Source organism: Hypanus sabinus, chromosome 3, assembly GCF_030144855.1.
Source record: "Hypanus sabinus isolate sHypSab1 chromosome 3, sHypSab1.hap1, whole genome shotgun sequence".
In the NCBI taxonomy this organism is placed as follows: domain Eukaryota; kingdom Metazoa; phylum Chordata; class Chondrichthyes; order Myliobatiformes; family Dasyatidae; genus Hypanus; species Hypanus sabinus.
This window is the reverse complement of record NC_082708.1, coordinates 168,772,181-168,786,416: the sequence shown is the minus strand read 5'-3', so window position 1 is coordinate 168,786,416 and position 14,236 is coordinate 168,772,181. Positions and strand designations below refer to the sequence as shown.

The following is a 14,236-nucleotide window of genomic DNA, read 5'->3' as shown; positions in this document are numbered from 1 at the left end:
CTAATTTCCCTTTTAAATCAATTTTTCCCCTAGTCTTCTAACTCCTGAGTGTGGGGGAGGAACTCTTTTCTCTTTTTACCTTTTTAACACTTAATATTCTTGTGGGTGAACTTCGCACCTGATTCGAGCTTTATCTCTCCTGTAAATCTGGCTTCCAGAGCTGTGTGGTCTTGTTTACCTTTCCAGGCTTCATTTACAGTCATTTACAATCAAGATGGGATTCTACATTTGCTTAAAATGTTGAGTCTGTCTCCGGCATTTATAGGACATAGAACAGCACAGCATAGACCAGGCCCTCTCTCACTCTTTCAAATTCTCTCCTCGCAAACAAAGACATGTCCTTGGAGCCAGGCAGGTGAGTATTTACTTCATTCCCACCATGACAAATTGCATCCTTTCTCAAGTAAGCAGACTGAAACTGTGCACAGCAGTCTGGGTGTAGTTTCACTAAGACCTACATTTACATGGAACATTACAGCACAATAGTGGCTCTTTGGCCCATGATGTTGTTCAGACATTTAAACCTACTCCAAGATCAACTTAACCCTTTCCTCCATTTCCCTTTCTTCTATGTGCTTACCTAAGAGTCTCTTAAATGCCCCTTATATATCTGCCTCCACCATCCTGGCAGCACATTCCTCCCACCCACCACTCTCTGTAAAGAAAATAATACCTTTGAAATCCCCACTATACTTTCCTCCAAAAACCTTAATGTTAGGCCCCCTTGTAAGTACTCTTACTTCTTTTTCCCAAACCACTTTCCTATTTTAGTGACCCTAGCTGTATATACAGCATGTAGCTAAGATTCTTACAGAGCACTGTTCTCCTCATAAGGCATGCTCCATAATTCAGGCAGCCACAAATTTATCAGTCTTTGTAGTTTTTAATAGATTCTATTGTACTTGTTCGTTCTACTATGAAAGTCTGGAAGAAAATGAATCTCAGGATAGTATATGGTGACGTATATGTATTTTGATAATAAATTTACTTGAAATTTTGAATTAAAGATTTAATGTATACTATGCGATGAAGGGGTTCAGATAGCTGCTTCTAAATAAATTTCTGTTCCTCTTTTAAACCTTCCACATCCTCCCGGTAGCACAGTACTCAGTTGTGTTCATCTCCTCAGGAAAGAAAGTGAAGCTCTGCCATTCATTGGCCATGGCTGCCTTTGGCAAAACCAGAAGCAATTGCTGATCTCCAGTTGCTCTTGAAGAGGTGATAGAGAGCTGTTTCTCGAATTGACCCTCCATTTATGGTGAAGATGTAGTCTCTTGGTGCTAGTGGGGATAGAACCAGTGACACTGAATGCGTAAAACAGATACTGCGAAACCTGGAATGCAGGGTAACACATTGGGGTATTCAAGTAGTGTTCTTAAACCAGCTGTTAATGAAGCACCGCAAACCAGATGGTAAAGAAAGGCAATACATACTGTTTGGCCTTTGTACTTTCAGCCAGAGCTCAAGAGAAAAGCCGAAGCAAATAAAGTTAATTGAAAGGCGAGAATCGCATTCCACATTGATGATGATGATGATGTCGACTTGGGCTTGAGAGGCCAGCATCGGGCATTTTCATGCCTTACAAGGCGAGGAACGAAAGACTGTGTGGCGTGCCACTCCTCACACAGATATTTTGCAGTATTTTTCTTTTATTTTACGAGGTCGAGTTGCGAGCTCAACATTCAACCCGGCACAGATGGAAAGCGAACTCGGGAACGGCCTGACTGGATTCGAACCTGGGAGCCTCTGTTCCACAGTCCACCGCTAATGTCACTGCGCCACCAGCCGACCTAACAATCATACATTAGGGGCATTTAAGAAACTCTTGGGCACATGGGTGATAAGAAAATTGGAGGGCTATGTAGGAGGGAAGGGTTAGGTTGATCTTAGAGTAGGTTAAAAGGTCCCTCTCTGTTCCTCTCTAAATGCCTTTCCCCTTACCCAAAATCTATGTCCTCTAGTTTTACTCACCTCCAAAGAAGAAGAGATTTCTGCAGTCTACCCTTTCTAAACCCCTCATAATTTATATACCTCCCATGTTCCAATGATGTATGTGTTGGGTGGTAATTCGTGGGCACGCCTTGTTAGTGCTGGAAGCAGGCAAGATGCCTGTGAGGCCCCCAGCACATCCTTGGATTGTGTTGGTCATTGACACAAGCAACATATTTTATAGAGTTCAGTCCGGAAAAGTGTGAAGTGATGCACTTTGGAAGGTCATACTTGAAGATGGAATACAGGGTAAATGTTAAGTTTCTTAACAGTGTGGAGGAACAGAAGGATTTTGGGATTCATGTCCATAGATCCCTCAGAGTTACAACACAGCTTCATAGGCTGGACAAGGCCTATCGTGTATCAGCCTTCATTTCTTAGGTTTGAGTTCAATAGCTACAGGGTAATGTTGCAGCTCCACAAAGCTCTGGCTAGAATATAGTGCTAATTACATTCAGTTCTGGTCTCGTCATTATAAAGGAAATGTCAGTGTTTTGCAGAGAGTGCAGGGGAGATTTACCAGGATAATGCCTGAATTGGAAAGCAAGTCTTATGAGGATAATTTTGAGTGAGTAGAGCTTTTCTCTTTGGAGTGAAGGTGGGCGAGGGGTGACAACTTTAAGGTGTTTGGAAAATAGAATAGAAGGGTGTCAGAGGTAGGTGTTTTACACAGAGGGTGGTAAGTATGTAAAACGCACTACTGAGGGTGGTGGTGGAGGGAGATATGTTATGGACATTTAAGGGAGATGCACACATGGATGAAAGTAAAATGGAGGGCTACATGGAAGGAAGAGTTAGATTGATCTTGGCCTAGGTTAAAAGGTAGGCACAACATCGTGGATCAAAGGGCCGTTACTGTGCTGTACTGTTTAATGTTCAATGTTCTTAACCTCCTCCGCTCCGTGGAAAACAGACGTAGCTTCTCAAGTCTCTGCTCGTTTCTAAAATGATTTATCCCAGACCACATTCTGGCGAGTCTCTTCTGCACTCACTTCAGCATGCCAGACAGTAACTGTGAAAGGGAAGCAGAATAGATGTTTCAGGCTGCTGATCTATCATCAGAACATCTCCTGGATTTCCTGTTTTTGTTTAAAAATTATTTAATCTGGTTGTTTATGTTGGCTGATATTCATTAACAAAATTAATAAGCCTCCATTAGGAGGCTTAACCCACACTTTGATGGAGTGTTTTGATTTTTTGTTTCCCAGCAGCTTACTCTATCCCTGACTTTAATTAGAACAGAGAAGTGAGTTTGGACTCTTAAATACAAACCCCATTTCCAGAAAAGTTGGGATATTTTCCAAAATGCGATAAAAACAAAAATCTGTGATATGTTCATTCACGTGAACCTTTATTTAACTGACAAAAGTACAAAGAAAAGATTTTCAATAGTTTTACTGACCAACTTAATTGTATTTTGTAAATATACACAAATTTAGAATTTGATGGCTGCAAAACATTCAACAAAAGTTGGGACAGAGTCATGTTTACCATTGTGTTACATCACCTTTCCTTTTAATAACACTTTTTAATCGTTTTGGAACTGAGGATGCTAATTGTAGGAGATTTGCAATTGGAAATTTTGTCCATTCTTGCTTGGTATAAGACTTCAGCTGCTCAACAGTCCGTGGTCTCCGTTGTCTGATTCTCCTCTTCATGATGCGCCATACATTTTCAATAGGAGATAGATCTGGACTGGCAGCAGGCCAGTCAAGCACACTCTGTGTCTACAAAGCCACGCTGTTGTAGCCTGTGCAGAATGTGGTCTGGCATTGTCCTGCTGAAATAAGCATGGATGTTCTGGTAAGAGACATCGCCTTGACGGCAACATATGTCTCTCTAAAATCCTAATATACGCCTCAGAGTCAATGATACCTTCACATACATGCAACTCACCCATGCCGTGGGCACTGATGCACCCCCATACCATCATAGATGTTGGCTTTTGCACCTTTCACTGATAACAATCAGGATGGTCGTTTTCATCTTTGGCACGGAGAACTCGACGCTCATTTTTTCCAAAAACTAGCTGAAATGTGGACTCATCTGACCACAGCACACGGTTCCACAGTGTTTCGGTCCATCTGAGATGAGCTCGGGCCCAGAGAACTCACTGGTGTTTCTGCATAGAGTTGATGTATGGCTTCCTCCTTGCATAATACAGTTTCAAGTTGCATTTCTGGATGCAGCGATGGACTTTGTCAAGTGACAATGGTTTTCCGAAGTACTCCCGAGCCCAGGTGGCTGTAATTGTCACAGTAGCATGACGGTTTCTTAGGCAGTGCCGCCTGAGGGCTCGAAGATCACGCGCATTCAACAGTTGTTTCCGACCTTGCCCTTTACGCACTGAGATGTCTCTGAATTCTCTGAATCTTTTCACAATATTACGTACTGTAGATGTTGAAAGACATAAATTCTCTGCAATCTTGCTTTGGGAAATGTTCCTTTTGAACTGACTAACAATTCTCTCTCGAATTTTGGCACAAAGGGGTGAGCCATGACCCATCCTTGCTTGCAAAGACTGAGCCTTTGATGGACGCTACTTTCATACCCAGTCATGATACCTCACCTGCTACCAATTAGCCTGCTTCATGTGGAGTTACTTGAATATTCTGTGTACTTTTCAATCTTATTTTAACTCTGTCCCAACTTTTGTTGAGTGTGTTGCAGCCATCAAATTCTAAATTTGTGTATATTTACAAAATATAATTAAGTTGGTCAGTAAAACTATTGAAAATCTTTTCTTTGTACTTTTGTCAGTTAAATAAAGGTTCACGTGAATGAACATATCACAGATTTTTGTTTTTATTGCATTTTGGAAATGGGGTTTGTATTCACCCGGCTCAGTGACAAGGCTCTTCTGACACTCATAACTTAAACAAGCTCTGTACTGAGATACCTTCAGTATTTGAGAGTCAAGTGAGTGAAACTGTTGGTGACTAGCTGGAACATCCTAGCAATGAACTACACTGCTCTCAAGTGCAGATAAGATTACCTGAGAGAAGATCAGAGTACCAGACTTCCTGGAGCTAGAAGATAAGGCGCTTCATTTCTCAAAGTCCTTCAGTAAAAGCATTACAAATTTACTACCTGAGTTATCAAGCCAAATGTTGGAACCTGAACAAGGAAATAACCTTCATGACCTCAACTGAGTTATAAGGGGAAATTATATAAACAAGGCTGTTATTTCTTGGCATATGGAGGATTGAGAGGTGACAGGCAAGAGATATATAAGGTCATGAGGGTAATAGACAGGGTGAAAGCACTGGGTCTTTTACTCAGGGAGTAATGCTGTAAACAAGAGGACATAAGAACAGTGGCAGGAGATTTAAAAGGGACATCAGGGGCAGTTTCTTCATGCAAAGGGTAAAGTTTATTTGGAATGAGCTGCCAGAAATAGTGGTTGAGGCAGGCACGTTAGCAGTGTTTAAAAGTTACCTTGGTAAGTACATGGATGAAAGAGGTTTAGGGGCTATAGCCCAAACGCAGGCAGATGGGACTAGCTCGCTGGCAAACACGCTCAGCACGGATGATTTGGGTTGGAAGGCCCGTTTTGATGTTTTATAATTCTGTAACCACCAACATGCCTACCATATTCACTCTCAAATAACTGATACATTGGTCTTTTAAGTGAGAGATACAGCCTATAAACAGGCCATTCAGCCCATCGAGTCCATGCTGACCAACAGTGTACAGGTTTAGTAAGATGTGGACATGCCATGTTGCCGACACTTGCAGCTTCCCCCAGTTCATCCTCAGACTGTGTTGGTCATTGATGCAAACGACTAATTTCACTGTATGTACATGTGACAAATAAAGCCAATCTTTTTTTACATATCGGAGTCTCCGTTGACAGCTCTGTCAGTGAGCCAAATGCAGGGAGAGTGGATGTCTGAGCTCACAACAAGCAGTCAATCATACAGGCATCATTGGCAGTCTGCTGAGTAATCTCTTTAAATATAAGAAGCAGCTTGTGAAGGAAACTGTATCAAATGGTATTTTTACTGGAACTGAAGGCTAGTTGCACATAAATTTTAAAGAACTATAGAAACTATTTAACAGACCCCTAGTATAGTCAGATGCACTTGTAATCTACTTCATCATGGCCTTGCACCTTACTGTCTGCCTGCATTAGACTTTGGCTGTAATTATAACACTTTATTGTTCTATTATTTTTTCCCTTGTACTTTCTCAATGTGTTGAGGTAATAAAATAACCTGAATCTACAAAGCTGTGCCAAACACCAGGTACTCATTACAATAAAACTCCAATAATCCGCTGTTCAATTGCTTGAAAATCCTGATTGTTCAGCCTCCAACATCAGCTGCTGTTTCAGTACTCCCTTTAAACACCCCGTGCTCCCCTAAAATTTACTCAGACCTCCTTTCAAACTTGCTCGGCCATATTCCCTGGGCAGGGGCCCTGTTGTCCCCCTGAATCCTTTGTACATCCTGGATTCAATGGAAAATTTGTTATTATGCAACATCTTTTTATAAAATAATTGAAATATGTGTTGGGATGGTGAAAGGAGTAATATCCATTGGTCTGGAAAATCTGCTAGTCCAGTACTACCGAAGTATGCTGAACTATAGAAAAGGCTAATAACAGCACGCTGAGGCTAAGAGTCGGGAACGTTTCCGAATTCAACAGAGGAGCACTAATATCTGAATGACTGAGTCAGCTGGAGGCAGAAGAGAACCACCTTTCTTGTGGGTCGAGGACTTTATGTGTGTGGGTGGCAGGGAGGAACAGAGCTTATTTTGCAGCTGTTTTATTGTGTTCTGCATTATTCTGTCGAGAATTGTGGGCATGCTACATTGGCACCAGAATGTGTGGCAACACATACCAGCTGTCAGCAGTACTCCCTCGCAACGCAGGCTATGTACTTTACTGTGTGTTTCAAACTTGAATCTTGAATCATTGTTTTACAACACTTTAATCTTATGATAATCTCTTTGTGTTTTCCCCACATTCCCATAAAGTGCTCACCAATTCTACTGCTTACCTTCTCACTAGGGGCACCCCACAGTGGACAATTAACTGACCAACCCACGCACCTTTGGGATGTGGGAGAAAACCAGAGCACCTGGTGAAAGCTAGGTGGGCACAGGAAGAAAGTGCAAACTCTACACTAGAGATTAGGATTAAACATGAGCTATTGGACAGTTCAATCTCTGTCACTGAAAAAGTTACTGTTACAGAATACAAGAGCAGGGATGTGATGCTGAGGCTTTATAAGGCACTGGTGAGGCCTCAGTTTTGGGTTTCTCATCTTAGAAAATATGTGCTGGCATTGGAGGGGGTCCAGAGGAGGTTCACAAGGATGATTACAAGAATGAAAGGGGCATCATACAAGGAACGTTTGATGGCTCTGGGTCTGTACTCGCTGAAATTCAGGAGGATGAAGGGAGATTTCATTGAAACCTTTCGAATGTTGAAAGGCCTAGACAGTAGATGTGAAAAGGATGTTTCTCATGGTGGGATAGTTGAGGACAAAGGAGAACAGCCTCAGGATAGAGGGGTGTCCGTTCAAAACAGAGATGCAGATAAGTTTCTGTAGCAAGAGGGTGGTGAATTTGTGGAATTTATTACTACAGGCAACTGTGGAGTCAGGTCGTTGGGTGTATTTAAGGCAGAGATTGATAGGTTCTGATTGGACATGGCATCAAAGGTTACAGGGAGAAGGCCGGGAACTGGGGTTGAGGAGGAGACAGTAAAAAAAAAGGATCAGCCATGATTGAATGGTGGAGCAGACTCAATGGGCCAAATGGCCTAATTCTGATCCTATGTTTTATGGTCTTACTCCTTTGTCGTGCCACAGCATTTCTGATTTTGCATGTGCTGAAAAATCTTGTATAAACAAGAGCAAAATACAATTAGTTAATGTGATTTTTTTTAAATGCAGTTCTCACATTGGGATTCTGTATTTCCTGGCTCTGATTTGCTTTATTTCCTGTGCCTTAGGTCTTGGATCTGAGCCGCTTGTATTCAAATGATATCCACGCTATGGCCAGTACTTATGGCATCGAGGCTGCTCTCAGAGTCATAGAAAAAGAAATCAAAGATGTCTTTGCTGTTTACGGTAAGCTTTTTTTTTGTAACTTGGTTTGGACTTCCTGCTTTTTGCCAAAGCTGTGGCTCTGCAGTTACCAGAGGCCCTGTCTCACCTTGCCCAAATTAATTATGGTCTTATAGAATGGCGTTGAAAGGGAAATAGATCAGCCATGATGAAATGGCTGACAAGGCCCAATGGGCTGAATGGCCTAATTCTGCTCCTATGTCTTATGCCCTAAATTTTAGTTGTATGTGTGGATATTTTTCAGGATTCAGGCAGAACTGACATGGCCAGCAATTTTAGTAACCTATCCCTATGAAATAGCACCAGCAAATAGGTTTCAATTCCTCCTTCTGTCTGTAAGGAGTTTGTACATTCTTCCTGTGACCATATGGGTTCCGTCTGGGAGCTCCAGTTTCCTCCCACAGTCCAAATAGGCATGGGTTGGTACGTTGTGGGCACACTAGGTTGGAGCCAGAATAATGGCGACACTTGAATGCTGCCCGGCACATTCTTTGACTGTGTTGGTTGCTTGACACAAACAATGCATTTCACACTCTTTGTTTCAATGTATGTATAACAAATAAATTGAATCTTTTAATTGCCCTGGTTTGGTAGCTGGCTTCAGAGGAATCATTGCTCACATGGGAGTAATATAATTGCTGGATCACAGAAAGGTTTCCTCCATAAAGGCCATTACTGAACCAGATGGGTTTTTATTACAAATCAATAGACTTCAGTTCTTCATTACTGAGAATTTTTCTTTGCAAATTCTAGACTGTTAGCTGAATTTTTATTTCTCAAACACTATGTGCGATTTCATTAGTCTACTACTGTGCCATTACCAATAAGATAGTTTATCCACTGTGCAGACACCATAATTAATAAATGGCGTAAGGAATCCTTTTATGAGCCCAGATATGTACAGTCTCCATGCGTATACTCTTTATGTCAGGATGCCTGGATGGCAATGGGCAATTAAAATTATTCTCTGTCGCTGGAAAATTTCTTTTGCTGTTTCCAGTCTTCTCTAAGGAGATTATGGAAAGTAACATCAACTTTTCTGTAATCTGGGTTGAGACTCACTAAAGCTGTATCGAGCAGTTCCACGCTGGATGATACGTGCACAAGCTACAGTTGTCAGAGTTAATCACTGCCGCCTTTTGCTTCTGCTCAACTATCTGTTGAAGTGTAGCTTTTAATGTGGTTAATTATTGCACAATAATACTTTAAATTAAATAGATAAAGTTCAAAATACCTTTATTAAAAGGTATACAGACTTGAGATTTGTTTTCCCACAGTCATGAAATATAGAAGCATCATGGAACCCATTTAACAAAAACATCAAACACCAAACATACAAAAAAAAAGAACAAATCTTGTGAATGTGTGTAAAACAAAGAATGTAAAACTTCAAACCATAGACTCATGGAAACAGTCTAGGAGTGTCCAGTTCATTTCAATTTAATGCTGTGTCATCTGTTGAGTAAAGGACGCAGAGCCAGTCCACCCCAATCACAATCGCAAAAATGGCAAGGGAAGAAAAAGGAGAAACCAGAAACACATCATAACATGAGCTACAGAGTCCAGTCCACAAACTGCATCAATTGAACCTTGCCCAAGACACAAGGGTCAGGCACCACCCTCCAGCAGCTTCAACTGAGGGGGGAGAGAGAGTTACACTGGTCAAACACAGACATCTTCCTCCAGCCACAGCGAGCCCATGTTTGTTTGTTGCCGATCTCACCAGGAGACTGGTCAAATGTAAGCAGACAGCGCTCTCGTCCTCGTTGATTTCAGTCTTGCTTGGCACTTTAATGGGCGAGATCGCTGACAGATGGAGTGATTCATGGGCTCATGCCCCGTCCCTCTTGGCCTCCAAGCCGCACACACTGATCCAAACCTCATTGAACACCCTTGGAGTCAGCAAAGCATCAGATCTCTCAGTCGGCCCAAAGACACACCACCAAAATGTAAATCACAGGTTCCAATAGGAGCAGTATCATATTTGAAAGAAGTAGTGGTAAAAGAAGTAGATTCATGAACTCGCCAACACGAGAAAACCTGCAGATGCTGGAAATTCAAACAACACACACAAAATGTTGGTGGAACGCAGTAGGCCAGGGATCATCTATAGGAAGAAGTACAGTCGACATTTTGGGTCGAGACCCATCGTCAGGACTAACGGAAAAAAGAGATAGTAAGAGATTTGAAAGTGGGAGGGGGAGACCTGAAATGATAGGAGAAGACAGGAGGGGGAGGGATGAAGCTATGAGCTGGGAAGTTAATTGGCAAAAGGGATACAAGGCTGGAGAAGGGAGAGTATCATAGGACAGAAAGCCTTGGAAGAAAGGAAGGGGGAGGGGAGAACCAGAGGAAGATGGAGAACAGGCAAGGAGTTATTATGAGAGGGAAAAAGAGAGATTAAAATTAAAAATTAGGGATGGGGTAAGAAAGGGAGGAGGGGCATTAACGGAAGTTAGAGAAATCAATGTTCATGCCATCAGGTTGGAAGCTACCCAGATGGAATATAAGGTGTTCCTCCAACCTGAGTGTGGCTTCATCTCGACTGTTTAGTTGAACACCTACGCTCTGTCCGTCAGAGAAAGCAGAATCTCCCAGTGGCCACACATTTTAATTCCACGTCCCATTCCCATTCTGATGTGTCTATCCGTGGCCTCCTCTCCTGTCAAGATGAAGCCACACTCAGGTTGGAGGAACACCTTATATTCCATCTGGGTAGCCTCCAACCTCATGGCATGAACATTGATTTCTCTAACTTAGGGGAGAGAGAGAGGGAGAGAGAGAGAGAGAGAGAGAAAATTAAAATTGAAATTAAAAGTTAGGGATGGGGTAAGAAGGGGCATTAACAAAAGTTAGTCTCCCCCTCTCTCCCCCTCCCCCCTCCCCACTCTTCCCCCTCTCTCCCTCTCCCCCTCTCTCCCTCTCTCCCTCTCTCCCTCTCTCCCTCTCTCCCTCCCCCTCTCCCCCTCTCCCCCTCTCCCCCTCTCCCCCTCTCCCCCTCTCCCCCTCTGCCCCTCTCCCCCTCTCCCCCTCTCTCCCTCTCCCTCCCTCTCACAATAACTCCTGACCTGTTCTCCATCTTCCTCTGGTGCTTCCCTCCCCCTTTCTTCCAAGGCTTTCTGTCCTATGACACTCCCCCTTCTCCAGCCTTGTATCCCTTTTGCTAATCAACTTCCCAGCTCTTAGCTTCATCCCTCCTCCTCCTGTCTTCTCCTATCTTTTTGGATCTCCCCCTCCCACTTTTAATCTCTTACTATCTCTATTTTCCGTTAGTCCTGACGAAGGGTCTCGACCTGAAACGGCGACTGTAGATGCTCTCTGGCCTGCTGCATTCCACCAGCGTTTTGTGTGTGTTGTTAGATTCATGAACTGTCTGAAGGACATCGCCTTTGGTTGCATGGTTGGCTGGTGCCACCGTCCTGTTGCTATAAGTAGTAGCTACATTCACCGTTTTTCACACGTCATTCACTATGATGTTTATCAGAGTGATCATTGGTGAAAATGAACTTGGAAGACAATTGTATGATTGTTCTCTGACTGCTAAAATTAGATCATTTAACTCACTGCCATTGAAGAAGCTCACTGCTAATCCATAATATATGCATTTCTCAGTCCATTTCCTAACATTAATTTATTTCAGTCATCAAGTCAAATATTCATACAGATTCACACTTCGACACAAGCGGTATTTGCCAATCAAGATTCCTGTCTAAGCTAGTCCCGTTTGCCCATGTTTTTCCCATATCCCTCTAAATCTTTCCTATGCATGTACCTGACCAAGTACCTTTTCAAACGTTTGTCATATGCCTGCCCCAACCATTTCCTCTGGCAACTCATTCCATACAGAAACCTCTCGGGATAAAAAGCTTATCCCTTAACTTTCTGTTAAATCTCTCCCTCCTCACCTTAAACCTAGCTCTTGACTTCCCCAATCCTGGGAAAAGACTGAATGGACCCTATTGAAGTCCCTCATGAATTTCTAAACTTCTCTAAGGTGCTTCTAATTTTCCTACTGTCCAAAGTTCAAAGAAACTTTATTATCAAAGTACTTATATGTTACCATTTACTATCCTGAGATTTCATTTTCTTGAAGGCATTCATAGTAAATGGAAAGATACAAAGTTGAATCCACAAATGGAATCCATGACTCCATAATCCATACGCAACAGATAAAGACAAACATTGCCCTTCTGATTTCCTTTTGAGTAGACTCCAGCATGCCCTATACTCATCCAGGAACTTAATTGACATCAGCTGCCTATACCTAATCCATGCCTACTTTTTCCTGACCAGAACTTCAATATCCCTCGCCATCCTGGGTTCCCTACTCTTACCAGCTTTGCTCTTTGCCCTCTCTTGTTCACTCTTCCGTTGGGCAGAAGACATAAACACCTGAAAGCATATGTCCCCGGAGACAAGGACAGCTTTTATCCTGCCATATTAAGACTATTAAATGGTTCCCTGGCGCAATAAAATGGACTGCTCACCTCACACTCTACCTCTTTATGATCTGGTACCTTATTTTTTTACCTGCTCTGCACTTTCTTGAAACACAAGATATTCTGTAGATGCTGGAAATCCTGAATAATGCACACATAAAATGCAGGAGGAACTCAGCAGGTCAGACAGCATCTATGGAGAGGAATAAACAGCCGACATTTTGGGTGGAGACCCTTTATTAGGACATCTGAATGTTCTCTGTGGATGTTTCACTTTATTCTGCATTATTATTGTTTCATTTGTTCTATCTCAAAGCACTGTGTAATGATCTGATCTGTATAAATAATGTGCAAGACGAGCTTTTCACTATCTTGGTACACGTGACAATAATAGACCAACTCTAACTCCAATCCAGAATACTGTTCGATTTTGGTCATCCTGCTATCAGAAAGGTCTCATTAAGGTGAAAAGAATGTGGAGGAGATTTACTAGGACTTTGCTAGACTAAGGGACTGAGATTTAGAGAGAGGTTGGGTAGGCCAGGAGCATAGGAAAATGAGGTGAGATTTTTATAAAGGTGCATAGATAGGGTGAATGCACGTAGTCTTTTTCCTAGGAAGTTAAGAAGTATAGGGCATAGTTTTAAGATAAGAGGGGAGTGATTTAATAGGAGCAAATTTTCACCTAGAGGCTGGTGAGTGTATGCAATGAGCAACCAGAGGAAGGAGGTTGAGGCAGTTTATAGAAGCAACAATGAAGACAGTTGGACAGGTTTAGAATGAGATGGGTCAAACACAGACAAATGGGACTAGCATTTGGGTCAAAGTGTACATGATATATAACTTGGCCGACTCAATCGATGGTGATGCAACTAAGTCACTCTTGCCAATGGACACTGAAACACCCTCCCCCCACCCAGTGTATGTTCTTGTAGATTTCAGTGTATCTTTAAAGTGTTAAAACATAGCTTTGTTTGTCACACAGACATAGAAACATACAGTGAAAATGTTGTTTGTGACAGTGACCAGCATAGTTCAGTTGTGTTCTGGGGGCAGCCCGCAAGTGTCCCCCAACATATCAGCCCACAATTTAGTAACGCTAACCCGTACATTTTTGGAATGTGGGAGAAATCCAGAGCACCTGGAGGAAACCCACGTAGTCAAAGAGGGAATGTACAAACTTTACAGACTGTATGTACCAGGAATGTAAAGCGTTGACCATCATGACGTGTTTGTTCAACCTGAAGGAGCAGTGATTCATCAGCTACGTGAAAACACTAGTCAGTAGAGCAGGAGGAAGTTTCCATGCCTGTGTATGACCTGTTGTTTTAAGACTTTGTGGGGTCTAGCATTTCTGTTGAGGACTACATTTGTTACCCCCCCCCCCCCCCCCCCCGCAACATCCCGACACACAAGGACAGCCACTGATGAACCAATGACCCAGGAATTGTGACGGGGAGTCGCACGCTCTCTCTGTAGTATAATCAAGTGTGTCTGGACCTTATTGGTAAGTGCGAGAGGGTCCTTCCAATTTAAGCATCAGTCCCCAGAAATTTCCTGTACAGCATTGCTAGTCAACTTTTCAGATTTTACCAAATTCAATTAATTGAAGTTTATGTACTGGAAAGAGTCCATTTAGCCCTTTGTGTATCTGGAAGTCGAAGAAGAACCATTTCAGCAATTCCACTTCCCAGACTGTCAGCAGGGACAGCAGTACCCTTGTGGCTCT

General features: G+C 42.5%; 1 protein-coding gene across 1 annotated transcript in view; it reads left to right on the top strand.

Moving 5' to 3' along the window:
- Positions 1 to 14,236, top strand: part of polr1a (RNA polymerase I subunit A) — a 231,470-nt gene that overhangs the window by 199,100 nt on the left and 18,134 nt on the right. The window contains exon 33 of the mRNA XM_059965629.1: positions 7,954 to 8,071. Within this exon, the coding sequence (XP_059821612.1) occupies positions 7,954 to 8,071 (118 nt within the window). The remainder of the gene's footprint in view (positions 1 to 7,953; positions 8,072 to 14,236) is intronic.